The sequence below is a fragment of the Taudactylus pleione genome, unplaced genomic scaffold (assembly GCF_031769625.1).
Source record: "Taudactylus pleione unplaced genomic scaffold, aTauple2 ptg000560l, whole genome shotgun sequence".
Classification (NCBI taxonomy): Eukaryota; Metazoa; Chordata; class Amphibia; order Anura; family Myobatrachidae; genus Taudactylus; species Taudactylus pleione.
Genome location: NW_028284962.1, coordinates 3,225,536 through 3,241,760, shown reverse-complemented (window position 1 = coordinate 3,241,760; position 16,225 = coordinate 3,225,536). Strand labels below are relative to the sequence as shown.

Below are 16,225 nucleotides of genomic sequence, written 5' to 3'. Positions count from 1 at the left end.
CGGTCAGTACCCTAACCCTCCCCCTCTCCCTACCCTAACCCTTCCTCCCCGGTGCCTGAACCTAACCTCCCCCCTAGTGCCTAAACCTAACCTCCCCCTCCCCACACCCTAAACCTAACCTCCCCCTCCCCACACCCTAAACTAACCCTCCCCCTTAGTGCCTAACCCTAACCCTTACCCTGATACTTACCTTCCGGTTGCTGGCGGTTGTGATGCCAGCGCCGGGATTCTGACAGGTGTCGGGATTCTGGCGCCGCTATAGTGAGTGCATGAATGCCCGCAGTCAGTTTATGACCGCATCCCTCTATAACATATGTACCTCATAGCTCATGCATAATTACCTATGTTGTACCAGACAATGGTTTTATATATATATGATATCTGAAGAATTTAATGTACATTACAATTATATTATATAATCCTGAATGTTTCTAAGGATAGAGGTTGGTACCGTGCCCATCATCATTCCAGTGGCTTGGAGGGTCTGGTGTGTGCCAGTGCTTTACGTGAGCGCCCGCCCATCAAAGTTGATCCACGACTTAGCTTAATGCCGTGAGTTTATTTCTTACAACTTTACACATTCTTTTCTATTTAAATTAAAAACTACTCATTCACAACTACAAACCTTCTCTATACACCTGCACACACACATTTTATCAGGACCCATTTCTGTTTCACAAACCTTCTTACTTTCTCAATTGTATTTTTTAACTGGGATTCATCATTATTTTTTCCTCTAGTACTTTGTTCCTATTGTTAGTTCAAGTTCACAGAATTTTTTTAGTCCTTGATTAATCTTTCTCATTTAAATCATAGTTGGTTCCATGGACCTATTTCTGGGCCGCAGGCTGTCTACCAGCTTCAGACCAAAGAAGAAGGATTGTTCTTGGTGCGAGAGTCAGCCCGATACCCTGGAGACTATGTACTATGTGTATCTCATCAAGGTGAAGCCATGCACTACCGGATCTGTTACCAGGATGGCAAACTAAGCATCGATCTCATACAGAAATTCAACAACCTCATGGACATGATTGAGGTGATAGTTACTTTATGGAAGCTACAGTATTACGTTGTTAAATTAAAGTCATTTGCAAACAACCTGGACATCTCTAATACAGGGCCTGATTCAGAGCCGGACGCTCTGACCAGAGCGCTCGCTCTGAATCAGGGCCCTTCTACCTAAACTTGGAGCGGCCTCCTGGCCGCTCGCATAGCTGTGGTTGACCACCCACAGCATATGCGAGCGGCCAAAAAGATGGTCGCGACCATCGGGCTTGCGACGAGACCCTGCGGTAGGGTCTCGGTGACTGCAAGCCCTGGAGTAATTTTAGCTCCATCAGAGCCAAAATCACTCCCACTGACATCACTAGTGATGTCAGTGGAGCCGGACCCAGACGGTAAGCGTTCCCATGGGAACTCCTCCGTCTGGTAGCCACGCCCCAGACACGCCCACCAAAGGGGGAGTGCTGTCAATCAACATCGACAGCACGCCCCCTTTGGTGCGAGACCCATAACGACGGCTACCCCGTCTTTATTCGGGTCTCGCGCATGCACACGACGGAGCTCCCTCCGTCGTGCGCATGCGCACTAGGGCACCATCGACCCGCTTGCGAGCGCTCGCGAGCGGGTCTGAACCAGGCCCACCATCTGTTAAGCTAATACTCATTTGTTCAGAAAATCATCATTGACACAAAACAGACATGATATTATTAGAAAAAGGCATATTTATTGTTCTGTTTACGAGAAATTGCATGTTTGTTAATATACATTTTTCTCTGTTCTAAAAAGAGAGAGAATGAATGAATGGTGATAAACATGTTTATACATAGTGTGCCAAAGTAAGGGACTTACCACATGTGAGTAGAGAAGTTCCTGCTATCACTGCTGCTGACAGGTCTCAGGATGGGGCCGCATTCAGACAGGTCACACAGAACACATGTACTAGTCCGCTTTATATAGGGAAAAAGGGAGCATGGGTCTAATACAAGCCAATTAGGATAGCTCTGAGGTGGCGCTTAGGGTTTATAAAGGTGATTTTTTTCCTGTGAACGGGGAGATCGTTGCTGAACATGCTGGCTGATCTGAGAGAGGTGATCTCTGTTACATAAGTGATAGGGATCTCAAAGGAGAAATTTGTTTCTGTAAGTTGTCTGCCATCCTGACAAATAGACTGTTATTATAATACTTTGTGAGCATCATAATCAAGATGTCAGTGCCACAATATAGTAGGTAAATGTAGAATCGAATACATTTGGTAAACGTCAATGACAACGATATGTAAACCTTAATATCTTTAGAATTTTGGCTATATTCACTTCCTTTATTTGTTTTATTTGCAGTACTACACACTTCACCAGGGAGTTCTATGTACTAAGCTAAAGAAACCCAGACCCAAACATGGGACAAAATCAGCAGAGGAGGAACTTGGAAAATGTGTGTATTTTTCAAATGTTGGATCTAGAGCAGGGCAAGCATAATGCTAAGGGGTATAGTTACTAAAGTGACAGGGCCTCATTTATCATTCACAAGCAGTGATAAAACTTGTTGCATATGATAAATGGTGTTCAAGCCAATCAGCTCCCAATTGTCATTTTTCAAACAGATGACAGTTGGGAGCTGATTGGGTGGAGCACCATTATCATACACAACAAGATTTATCACTCGTTGTGAATGATAAAATTCGCTGATAAAGAGTTTTTAGAAATGGAGATGGTGCCCATAGCAACCAAGTATATTATACTTAACATTTAACTAGCTCCTTCTAGAAGATAATAGCTAGAATCTGATTGGCTGCTATTGGCAACATCTCCACTTCTATAAACTCTCACTTTTAGTAAATATACCACTAAACACTTCTTCCCAGGTTCAAAAGTGGCCCTGTGGACTAATGTGATTTATAGATTCAAATAATGAACACTGATTGTGTTGTTTTTTTAAATTGTGCCTTGAACAATATTGAAGTTTATTTTAATAGAGTATAGTTAGTGATGACTATAAAATAGGTTTTGTCTCAATCCCCTTGATGTCTTAGGAAGACTTTGGGCCGGATTCAGTTAGCCGCGATAAATCGTTAAGTTATCACCGGCAAATTTATCTCACTTATCGCATGTTTTGGTGCAATATATTCGCCTATTCCGGCAATGCGTGCTCCCGTTATTCACCAAATCCAATTGCAAAACAGGCAAAAACGCACACCTGCGAAAATTTTTCATGACGAAACATGCAAACGTTTGTCCATTTTTTTGAGAGATCAGTCTGTACCCCAAAATAGGCCAAATTAACATAGGAAGTCAATATAGAAGTGTATTAATGGCCGTAATAAAAGTATTTTGGGTTCTTAAATTGTGTCAATTGGCTGTTATATGCGTATTTACATAAGTGTTGAACATTGGTTATAAGGCAATAATTTTGGGAGAAAATAACTGCTGGATGTAAATTGGGGGTGCATTAAAAATGGGTGCAACTATAAAGTGCACATGTAAAACATTTTAAAAATATACCTGCCGCAGCCACCTGCAACATTTAAAACACCTGTCCCAGCCATACAGCCCCCAAAATACTGTATCCACTACTTTAGACCCATAATCTACGATTTACTTACTTTTTGACCCAAAATTGTCGTGATGCTAATTAAAAAAAACCTTTTTGGCTAATTTATCATTAGGGGGGGGGGGGGGGTTCTGAAACAAATCCCGACATTTTCAGCTAAAAATATGGATTTTGCTTTTTTCTTTTCACCTACTGCCATAATTGAATTGCGCAATATAGAATTTATCACGAAAGCGATCATTTATCACGAAAACGGGGCTTATCGCATCTAATTGAATAATTGTTTCAGAAAAAGTCTCCTCTTTAAATTTAAATTAATAAGGTAAAACCAAGATGTCCCTGGTCAAATAAAAGAAAAAACCCCATAAAATAAGTCTTTGTTATAACAATACAGGTTGAGTCTCCCATATCCAAATATTCTGAAATACGGAATATTTTTAGCATGACTGAGATAGTGAAACTTTGATTTTTGATGGTTCAATGCATACAAACTTTGTTTAAGGCACAAAATTATTAAAAATAACGTATAAAATGACCTATAGGCTGTGTGTATAAGGTATATATGATACATAAATGAATTTCATGTATTTACACAAATTTTATTTGAGCCACAAAATTATTGAAAATATTGTATAAAATTACCTTCAGGCTGTTTGTATAAGGTGTATATAAATCATAAATGCATTCTGTGTTTAGATTTGGGCCGTATACCTAAGACATTTCAATATGGTATGCAATTATTCCAAAATACGGAATATTCCGATATCCAAAATACCTCTGGTCCCAAGCATTTTGGATATGGGAGACTCAACCTGTATCATTAATTACATGGCAAAAATATTATTGTTGACCATCAACCTAAATTTAATACAAGAACTGTGTCCAAAACAAGCTGTAGCTACAGAATTATTCCATGTCTTAACAGGTCTCTGATTCCACCTGCCCAAATTCTAAAGATATAAGTTACCATTACATAGTGGTGTAAGTAAGGTGGTACGGACCAGTACGGCGTACCATTAAGAAATTAGTTTGCCTTACCTCGTACCACCTTACTGTTGGCACCGCTGACATTAGCTGCACCGCCGAGTGAGTCACAACACTAAGAGGCATAACGAACCCCCACCTCTTCCTCCTTTTGCTGGGCTGCCAGGAATGTGACATTGTGACATCAAGCTCTCTGGCACAAAGAGGAGCCTCCGACTGTGCCCTTCCAGCCCCTGCCTCCTTTTCTACCCTGGCCTTGTCGGTTTGATCAGGTACAGTGGTGGGATTCCCTGGTGGTGGCTTCTTCTTCTTCCCTTTGACATTAGCAGAAACCCTTATAATGGGGCGTGGTATGATATGTTGCCAATCATAATGCCAAAATTGTAGACAGTAATTACATATTAACATGTTAGAATGTCGACATATGGTCCCTGGTGCAGGTTCGGGGTACCGGTGGCCATGTGACTGTCACTCTTGGGTCAGAGCTGTGATCCTCAGGCAGTCCGGTGTGAATTTCTCTCCTGACCCTCCCTTAACTTCCCAACCCTAACCTCTCCTGCCCGCACCCTAACCCCAACCTTTCTCCACAGCCAGACCTTAACCCTCCCGCCCGCAGCCTAACTACATATCTAGCAATTCATTAACAACATGGATTCCATTCTGGTAATCCGTCCCTGTGGTGATAGGCAGATAAGCAGTTAGTGGAGAGACTTTGAGGACCCATTCATCATTCTATTATTAACATATTTTTGTAATTTACATAAAAATGTTATTTATAAGTGACAGTCTCATTCATTATTCTAGTATCACTGATGGAATTGGTATGTAATGCCGGCTGTCGGGATGCCTCCTGTCAAAATACCGAGAGTGGCATCCCGATGGTTGGTATCCTGACAGGGTTTGGGTAAGTATACTAACCCTCCCTTATTGTAGCCTAACCCTAACCCTCCCCACCCCGCACCCTTACCCTCCCCGTTAGTGCCTAAACCTAACCCTCCCCCCTTAGTGCCTAATCCTAACCACCCCAAGTGGTGCCTTACCCTAACCCTAACCCCCCCAAACAAAAACCTAACTCAAACTCCGCTGTGGTACCTAAACCTAACCCTCCCCCCCACGGCTAACAACTAAGATGCCCTCGATTTACCTAGTTCGGGCTGGCGTCTGTCTGTGTTCCGTCGTCAGGATTAAGACAGGCGTCGGAATTTCTAGGCCTATCTTAAGTCCCGTGTCGGACTTCCAGTGTTGAGCTTCAGACCGGTGGCATGCCGTCCAGTCTGCTAACTACATTCCATCACTGATATGTACTGGTTACTTGTGCAGCCACAATAATTTCCACACTCTCCATACTTTAGTATGGGGATTTAGAAATTAGGCAATTCATCAAATTTCGAAAATTATGTATTTTCAGAATTTGACTGTGTTACTATACACCATCTGAGGATGGTGTACAGCAGTGACGTGCAGTGAAGTAAATGGCTGAGGAGGCACTGGCTAGTATCAGAGCCAGATTAACAGATACATATACAGTATGAACCCGAGGTTTCATGTGGGCTTTATACAAAAGTGCAGCAGTATATAGTACTGGAAGTTTGGTATGTTTTGATCAGGGATGTGTGGAAAAGGAAGACAGGGGAGGCAGTGCCTCACCTGCCATACACATTTTACTCCACAGTTTTGACTATATAGATGATTAGAATAATACAAAGATGATATTTATAATGTTTTCTTTAGATTTTTCTTATAGTTTTTATAGTAAAAAGTAACTATGGAGTATACCTAAGTATGACAGGAAAGGCTCTGCCTCACCTCACCGTACACCACTGGTGTACAGCCCCCATTAGGCCTCACAAGCTGCCGTTTACATGGCAGCTTGTGTAGCAGCACAATATACATACCTGCTTTCAGAGGCTGTGAGCAGCTTCTCCTCCATCCCCCTCCGTCGCTCACTCCTCCTGCTGCACTGTGTTCTCCCCGATACTGCATGCTGCTGCTGACTGGAAGCGTCTCCTCTCTATTCTATGAATACTTTATTTATTTACTATAAAGAGTTCATTGAAGAAGCACTTACAAGTGCCACCGGGGAGCATACAGAGGGGAGATGCTTCCCATCAGCAGCAGCATGCAGCAGCAGGGAGAACATAGAAAAGTCTTTTGAAAATAAACAAAATATTTATATATTATATTCAATTAACACAGCTGTAATCAGTGCTGCTCATAAGAACACTGTAGCATGGGTGATAACTGTAGTGCTTCTTTATTCAGCCATTACAAACTATAAACACACTGTACACTGGGCCTGATTCAGAGCCGAACGCTCTGACCAGAGCGCTCGCTCTGAATCAGGGCCCTCCTCCCTCAACTTGGATCAGCCTCATGGATGCTCGCATAGCTGTGGGTTAGCACCCACAGCTATAGCGAGCGTCCATGATGATGGTCGCGATGGTCAAGACCATCGCGACCATCAGGCTTGCGACGAGACCCTGCGGTAGGGTCTCGGTGACTGCAAGCCCTGGAGTGATTTTATCTCTATCAGAGCCAAAATCACTCCCACTGACATCACTAGTGATGTCAGTGGGGCCGGACTCAGACGGTAGGCGTTCCCATGGGAACGCCTTTGTCTGGCAGCCACGCCCCTGGCACGCCCACCAAAGGGGCGTGCTGTCACTCACCATCGACAGCACGCCCTCTTTGGTGCGAGACCCATAACGACGGCTTGGCCGTCGTTATTCGGGTCTCGCGCATGCGCACGACGGAGCTCCCTCCGTCGTGCACATGCGCAATTTGGCACCATCGACCCGCTTGCGAGCGTCCTGCGCTCGCGAGCGGGTCTGAATCAGCCCCACTGTACTTCCAGCATTCCCCATGGTCCTGGGGACCAGTACTGAAGATTTAGGCTTTTACATAAAGGGCTCTATTCATTATGTTAATTATTGGACCCCAATAATTAACATACCAACTCGCCACGAGCACCGGAGCAATTCATCATTGCTCTGGCATAGAGACAGCTGATCAGAAAATCATCATTAAAAAAAAACATAATAAATTTTTTTTCTTATGTAACACATTTAATTAGAGTTACAAATGCATCATACAGTACATTATATATACTGTAAATTGATACAAAACTCTCCATCTATTACTCTATTTACAGCAGTGGCGTATCTATAATGGGTGCAGTGTGTGCGGGGCCCTGCACCGCACACCCTGCACCCATATTATTTTAAACTCACCTGTCCGTGGTCCCACGTTGGGTGTCAGCCCTGCTCAGAACACCGAAAAAATGGCCGCCGTGGCTATTTTTCCGGTGTTCTGCGCATGCGCAGTAGACTCCGGGCACACTCTAGTGCCCAGGGTCTACTAATGCTCCGGTGGCTGGCCAGCTGTGTCAGTCGGCTGCTGGCCACCGGGGAGAGAGGAGGGGGCCCCTCACGGAGAGTGCACACGGGCCCCCTCCTCTCTTAAGACGCCCCTGATCTACAGCTTGTTTTCTGTAGTTTATTCAACATGTTGCAGCGTTTGTCCTCTGTATAACTGTTATCTTGTCCTTTTCTTGCAGCTGGGTGGTTGCTGCATTTTGAGCGCATGACTCTTGGAAAGAAGATTGGAGAAGGAGAGTTTGGAGGTGAAGCTTAAAAGCATCAAACTGTTACACATTTGTTTCTAGTGGGTGCTAAAGCAGCAGCAAAGCTAAAGGCAAGGTCTTTACGCAAATCCTGAGAAGGCGGCCCCATTTACCCATATCTGCTGCCATTCTCCATCCCTATTTGCATTTACCTACAGATACACAACAAAAATTGTGAAAATTGATATTTAGATCTAGCATTCACATAAAATAACCAAACGTCTGGACCCTGATAACTTTTGTCACTATGGGGCCTATTCATCAACACTAAAATAACGTTTTTAAGGACATTTTCCTTAAATAACGTTATTTTAGTATTCATGATGATGCTTAGCACAGGAGATAACACTGCTATCTCCTTGCTAAGTCCCTCTGCGTTAATTTCCACACTCCCCATACATTAGTATGGGTATATGGAAATTATAGTATTCATCAAATTCCGAAAATTATGGATTTTTGGAATTTGATGGAGGTACTATCCGCCACTGTGAGGTGGCGAATAGCAGGTAACACTTACCTGCGGTCAGCTGGACAGGTCCCCCGCAGCTCCCTCCAGCGCTCTGGTCACTCCTCTGGCTCCGGTGGTTGCTCGCACACAGGGCCTGATTCAGAGCCGAACGCTCTGACCAGAGCGCTCGCTCTGAATCAGGGCCTTCCTCCCTAAAAATGGAGCGGCCTATAGTGAGCGTCCATGATGATGGTCGCGATGGTCAAGACCATCGCGACCATCGGGCTTGCGACGAGACCCTGCGGTAGGGTCTCGCTACCGCAAGCCCTGGAGTGATTTTGGCTCTATCAGAGCCAAAATCACTCCCACTGACATCACTACTGATGTCAGTGGGGCCAGACTCAGACGGTAGGCGTTCCCATGGGAACGCCTCCGTCTGGCAGCCACGCCCCCGGCACGCCCACCAAAGGGGGCGTGCTGTCACTCACCATCGACAGCACGCCCCCTTTGGTGCGAGACCCCGAGCGACGAATTCCTCGTCGCTTGTCGGGTCTCGTGCATGCGCATTCGGGCACTGTGTTCTCCCAGCAGAAAAAGTTTTGTTTTTTTTCTAAACTGTACTGTGGTGTGCTGGGAGACCACGTGTCAGACCAGCAGGACAGAGCCGGAGGCTGCTGCGTGGCAGGTAAGTGCGGGACGGGGGTGGAAGTGAACGGAGGGGGGAGGAGGGAGGGGGGGTTTGTTTGGGGACACAAACTTACCGCCGCTGTAGGTAGTGCTGCGCATGCGCTGGGTTTACGAATGTAACAGCGCATGCGCAGCACTGTTTCCAGCTGCGGTAACTTCGAGTAGAGAGGGAAATGTATCTATTTCCCGCTGTCTCAATTTATACTCACGAGCACGATGCCGATGCGCGTCCCCGCTCGTCGTATATCGCATCTTCTGATCTGCCGTGCTGCAGGGCAGATTAGCCAATCTGGGATACAATGTATTGGCTGCAAGATAGATCTTTAGTCAGATTGGACATTTTTAACTCCAAATCATGATCACAACGGCAAGGGAGCTCCCGTGAAAGTTCATGAGGAAATTGGCCATAAAATCGTATCGTGAGGACATCGTTATGTGTGTGGGCACCTTTATACACAGTGTCCCCCCTCCCTGTTACTACCTTACACTGTATATCGTGTCTACAGTGCTCCTCTGAGTCCTCTCCCTCATACTGCTTGAGTCAGCCCGCTGCACAATGCCGTGGAGCCCCGCCCCCCAACCCCTGCACGGACTTCTCCCTCTTCCTTTCAGTTTTAGTTTCTGATAATAATCCTGTATAATCCAAGGCTGGGTGGGGAGCCCAATAGAGGGGATACATAGAGCACTTACCTCCTCTGGTCTGTCCTCTCCCGTTCCCAAATCTGGCTCTGTTATTGCTGCAATACTACTCTCCAGCTTTCCTTTCCATCCCTCCGCTGCCCGGTTATCTCTCTGTCCGCAACGCAGCTCCCATCACAGGTCACACCCTCCCGCCTGCACTACACTATGACTATCAGTAACTATTACTTACTTACTTGCAGAGGAAGAAGGAGTTGTAGCCGCTGCTGTCTGTCCCTGCTAAAGCAGGAGAGAACGGACATCTCTGCCTGTACTGACAAGTCACCCAGAAGGCTCTGCTTGCTGGGGGAGGCGGCCAATTATACCCACAACCCCGCGGTGCGTGACCAGGCATACTGCTGTCATGTCCTTCCCCTGTCACATCCGAACCTGCGCATGCGCTGTCCAAGATTTCAGACGGAGCTGTGGGGAATGCGGGGTATTCAATAGTTTTGCGGGGCAGCGGGAGGCTTGTCAAAAAAACGGGAGCCTCCTGCAAGATGCAGGAGGGTTGGCAAGCATGAATTACCATGGCTTTGAATTTTGATTCACTTTGATGTGCTTTCTTCATTCTTGGTGATGATGGTATTTTCCAGTGCATGACGTTTGTCTCAGGATCATACTGGAAGATCCATGTTTCATCACAGGTTATAACTTTAACTAAGATATGTGAATAGGCTTGAATTTGCTCCACAATATCTGTACAAATTCGCATTCTGTCTACTTCAGGGTCCATAGAAGGTCCACAGGAAACCTTGGGGTATAGGTGATGACGAAGACATCCGGGCACCATGCAGTTAAAAAATTTTCTCCCAGGATGCAACGGGGCCTCCCTCTATACCCCGCCCCAGGGCCGGAGGCCCCTCAGTTGGTGCCCGGCTGGAGTCGAGTGACTGTATTGCAGTGGGGCTGTTACTAACAGCCCACAAGATTTCAAGTTTTTCTAAGTGCGGTCACAGTGAACAGTCCAGTGGAAGTTCGCACGGCTGCATCACCCCACCCCGCTGGTGCTGAGACGCCAGTACTGATCAGTGTCTCTCGGCGGGCCTCAGGGGTCTTGGCTAGCAGGGACCCCGGAGGATTCCTAGACTGCGGCTGGACGCTTCAGGGTGCAGGTAAGCGACACGTACTGCGGTGGTGCGTGCCGAGACGCAGTCTTTTTCCTCCAGGGTTGGGGGACATCCTGGGGATGACAGCAAGTCCTGCGTCCACACTAAGCCACCTGGGTTTTGGGACTGGAGTTTTTCGGAACACTCCAGCGTTCCAGGGGTTAAACGCTGGCCAGAGGAGGCAGCTTTCCCTGTTTAACAGCCGGCTCCTCCCCGCTGCTGGACACGCCTTTCCACTGTGGTCTGGCTTGATCTGTGACAGCTTCCTGTTTCTGGCTCCGCCTCCCCATGAGTTCTTCAATGGTAATTTTGCTGGCTGTGTGTCGCTGATGTCCACAGGCAGTGCGGAGTACAGGTCCCCCTACATACCTCTCCTCTGGTTGGTGGTCAGTGTATGTAGCACTTTTTGTCCTACTAGACGTTAAGTCTCTGGAGTTGATTTAAGGAAGTGCCATTAAGTGCAGGTATTATTGTTTTCTGCATTTGTATGCGACTGTATGCTAGCTCCCAGTTTTCTTTGCTAAAAACTATAACGTTCTTTTACTGCTATCCCTGTACCTATTCTGCTATTCTGAAAAGGCCATAAGCGCGGGTGTGGCACAAGTCGCAGCTGAGACTCAGTCTCTGATTAAGTGATCCTCTTTTCTATGTCTGGCAGTGAGAGTGATATGACTAAAATAACCCCTATTATACTGCTCTGTAAAAAATGTTTAGCAGTGTTAGGGGCAGGGAACTCTGAGGAGTTATGTTTCCGGTGTTACACTGCCCCGGGTCCTTCTGAGGCTTCGGCCATTCAGCAGGAGCTGCCACGGGAGTGCTTTGCAAAAGCACTAACAACCATTGCAGGGCGTTTAGCAGACCCTCCTATGTGTTCACAGTTCCGTTTTCAACAACAGCACCTTTTGCCAGCGTAAAACCTGCTGCAACCTCATACACCTTCACAGCTGTTGCCCCCTCAGTGAGTTAATACAGTTCCTGCTATATTGCAGGGTGCGACTGAGATACCCCAGCAGGACGCACCTATCAGCAGACCAGCTAAAAGGGTCTTGCTATCGTTGCAATCTACTGTATGGGATGATGATGATGTGTCATCTGATGATGGACTGCTTCTGGATGAGTCTGACTCTGAGCTACCTAATCTGGAGGTGAGGGTCAATCTAATACAGGAGTTACAAACCACGGTCCTCAGGGCACACTAACAGTCCAGGTTTTAAGGATAGCCATAGTTGAGCACAGGTGACTTAATTAGTACCTTCGTTATTTTGATTTAACCATCTGTGCTTAAGCATGGATATCACTAAAACCAGGCCTGTTAGTGTGCCTTGAGGACCGAGGTTGGTAATCACTGATCTAATATATATATTCCAGGGCTAATACAAGCTGTAAAAGCAGCCCTGATCATTGTGGAGGATGAGCCTCCTGTGCCTAAATCCAGGCATGCCTATTTCATGGAAGAAAAGGTGACTGGGGCTACATTCCCATTGTCTGACAATTGGTGAATCACTTGGAGGTAGCTTGGAAAATGCCTGGAAAGTGGTATCTAGTCTCTGCTTACCCTTTTGCTAAGAATTATTTTTGCAAATGGAAGACTCCACCGGTGGTGAATTCCCATGTCACGCGCTTGGTAAGAAACGCAACGCTACCTATGCCTTCCATGTCGTCCCTGAAGGATGTTACAGATAGGAAGGTAGAGGTATGCCTTAAATCTGTTTATTCCCTTTCGGGGGATGCGTGCAGACCAGCTATGGCCATTTGCTGGGTGGCTTTGGCCATGGAATGTTGGGCTAATAGCCTTGAAACATCTTTAGCCACTAATGCTACCAGGGAACAGCTGAATCTGGTGGGAAATCTCTGAGATTCGGCTACCTATATAAACAAGGCAGATTTGGATATTGGCCTACTAAATGCCAGGGTTTCCGCAGTGGCCATTGCGGCTCGCTGTTCTCTGTGGCACCGTTCTTGGAGAGCTGATGCAGAATCCAAGAAGGGGTTGGAATGTTTGCCTTATGATGGTAAAGTCTTGTTTGGCCCTGATTTGGACAAGGTTGTGAATACCTTGGCAGCATCTGTCAGCTTGTCTTCGGGGGTCCAGACTCCATCCTTTCGGACCTATCGGGCCCCAGGTAAGGCTAGAACTCTTTTCCCAGGCCATCCACCACCAAGAAATCTGCCAGGCCTAAGAAGCAGCCTTGGAGTACCAGATATCTGGCTGCCAAGTCTGATGACAAGCCCTCCGCTTGATGGGACGGGCCTCCTCCTAGGGGACCCCAAGGTGGGAGGCCAACTTCTTCAATTCGCCCAGTTCTGGTGTCAAACTACCACGGATTCCTGAGTGAAGGAAGTGGTCTCTCTGGGGTACGCCCTGTCTTTCCACAGAAGGCCTCCCAATCAATTGTTTTGCACAGGACTTCCGAAAAACTCGGACAAGGCTGTGGCAATTCCAGAGGTGGTACAATCCATGCTGCAGGCAGGGGTCATTGCACCGGTCCCGTTGTCACAAAGGGGAACGGGTTATTATTCCAGCCTTTTTCTTGTCCAGAAACCAAACGGTTCTTACCATCCTATTCTCAATCTCAGGTCCCTGAACAAATTCCTCAGAGTACCCAGGTTCAGAATGGAGACCCTACGCTCCGTTATACTGGCTATGGAACCTGGGGATTTTATGGTATCCCTTTATATTCATGGTGCATACCTGCATATTCTGATTGTTTCAGCTCACCAATGTTTTCTCAGGTTCACTGTGTCACAACATTTCCAGTTTCAGGCTCTGCTGTTTGGCCTTGCAACTGCACCTCGGGTGTTTACAAAGGTCATGGCGTTAATGGCAGCCCTTCTACGGCTGCAGGGGATCCGCCTATTACCATACCTGGACGACCACTTGCTACTAGCAGGGTCCTCAGAGGTACATCACCACCACCTGCAGCTAACGATATTTGAGCTCCAGGTACATGGGTGGTTGATTAATTGGAAAAAGTTGAGTAGAGGGAGGCCCCAATGCATCCTGGGAGAACATTTTTTAACTGCATGGTGCCCGGAGGTCTTCGTCATCACCTATACCCCAAAGTTTACTGTGGACCCTATGGACCTCGTAGAAAAAGAGATAACAAGGGTAAGTTCTTACCATATCTCTACTTTTATTTATGCTCTGCAGTGAAAAACCTTGGAACCATCTTAGCACAAACTTTTGTCATGTTAAGATCTTGACACAAAACTCGCGTAACAGTTTCTTTATCGATGATTAGCATTTCTGGTTTCATTCGGATGCTGGGTTGACGGTCAATTTCGAACGATTTTTACAATTTTGTCCATATTTCCATTTGTTTTTGATGTGCAATGTCTTCCGGGATGTTCATCATCTTCGACATCCTCACGACCGTCACTTAGGGTTCTATTTACTACAATCCGCATTTTGAATGGAGATTGTAGTGTGATATTACTCAGGCAATTCAGGCAATATCACAGGGATTTACTAAAAATCCCTTGCAGTGACAGAGCTTGCGATAAAGCTCTGTCCCTGCGAATCCCTTCCGCAGCCTTATCACGGTATTTTCGCAAAAAATACAGTGACAAGGGCCGACTCATGCGCCGACCGTCGCTAAGCCCCGTCCCCATCGCTAAGCCCCACCCCCATGATTGCGGCCCACCCCGCGCCCCCCGTCCCTTAATTACACTTACCTGCAGTGATCGGGGCTCTGGTGATGTCCTCCATGGCTCCGGACAGCTGACATCCCATCCTGCACTGGGACCCAGTCAGGTGACGACAAGGGCCCCAGTGCAGGCTGGGAGACCAGCTGACCAGACGGGAGACATCACTGGGCATTCCCCGGTATTTTTTCACAATTTATTTTTAGTAACTTTGGTCGGATCACATTTCCCATTACAATTATGGGAAATGCGATCTGCTTACTAAAAATAAGTGATAATTAGGGCTTGGAGTAGAATTTTATGAATTTTACTCCAATTGCCCTTTAGTAACTTTAGGTGATACTAAAATAATGTGAAAAGGGTGTGAAAACACCTTTTTTCACTTTATTTTAGTAAAAATAATGTTAATAAATAGAGCCCTTAATCTTTTGTGAAACTCAAAACAAACACACATGCACATACAATCTGCCCTTTAAGCCTCGGTTAGCATAAGGAAAGATTCGATGAGCGTTTAGTTAAATTTAACTAAAAACTTTAAGTTAACACGTTGCTCTACTTTTGAACTAAGCATTTTTATGATGCATGAAAAAACACAACTTCTTCAAACGCCATGTGACAGCAAACTATTACCCCTTTTACACCGGAGCTAACACCTGGGTTATTGCAGGGTTAACCCGGGCAGCTCCTTGGTGTAAAAGGGGTGAGGGTTAGATCGCCGGGTCGAGTGACCCGGCAATCCAACCCAGGTAAATAGCGTAGCTATAGCATGGGCGTAGCCCGTGAAACCCTGCTGTGTGTATGGCGCACTCCGGGTTGATGACCTACAGTACACCGCAAGCTGGCCGATTGGTTCGGCTTCAGTGGCACTTGGAGATGACGTCATCTCCAAGCGTCCACTTTCACGTCGGAAAAGCCAGACCCGACTGCGGTGTGAGCGGCGCCGTCTCGCCAATATCCCAAGTCGGCGCCGGCTAAATTCCGGGTCTGATCCGGATAGGAACCCTGTTCCAACTCCAGGTCAGACCCGGAATTTTGGTGGAAAGGGGGTATTACTGTGCGAGAGGAGTGAAACTTGGTTTATTTTTTACAAGTCTCATTATTTAATGGCCACAACTCCAATAGTAATATTAATTGCACTGGAAACTAATACCTCTTTTCCATCAAAAACCTGGGTCCGACCTGGGTTTTCAGACATGGTTCCAACCCAGATCAGACCCAGGTGAGACACCGTTTACACAGCACCATCGATCTGGGTTATTCTCAGGTCAGTCCCATTCACACTGAACCTGGGTCTGCCCTGCTAAACTTGTGAGGTTATGAAAAGTTGGAGGTGACTGCTCCACAACACCAATGAGCTCATTTTAGGCATGACCCAGGTTGGATAACCCGGGTTGTGCCGTTTACACTGCACCATTACCCCGGTCCATCCTGGGTCCGACCCTGGTAGCTACCTGAGTTGGATTGCCGGGTCATTTGACCCGCGTTATTTTTCAGGGACCCTTT

The 16,225-nt window shown here is 46.4% G+C and overlaps 1 protein-coding gene across 3 annotated transcripts in view; it reads left to right on the top strand.

The window, feature by feature from the left end:
• The window catches only part of MATK (megakaryocyte-associated tyrosine kinase), a 69,912-nt gene that overhangs the window by 37,235 nt on the left and 16,452 nt on the right, over positions 1 to 16,225 (top strand). For 2 of the 3 annotated variants that reach the window (XM_088452989.1, XM_088452990.1), the window contains exons 3-6: positions 437 to 552; positions 817 to 1,036; positions 2,340 to 2,433; positions 8,090 to 8,155. In XM_088452989.1, coding sequence (XP_088309115.1) covers positions 437 to 552; positions 817 to 1,036; positions 2,340 to 2,433; positions 8,090 to 8,155 — 496 coding nt within the window. The remainder of the gene's footprint in view (positions 1 to 436; positions 553 to 816; positions 1,037 to 2,339; positions 2,434 to 8,089; positions 8,156 to 16,225) is intronic. The other variant, XM_088452991.1, reaches the window with a different exon arrangement.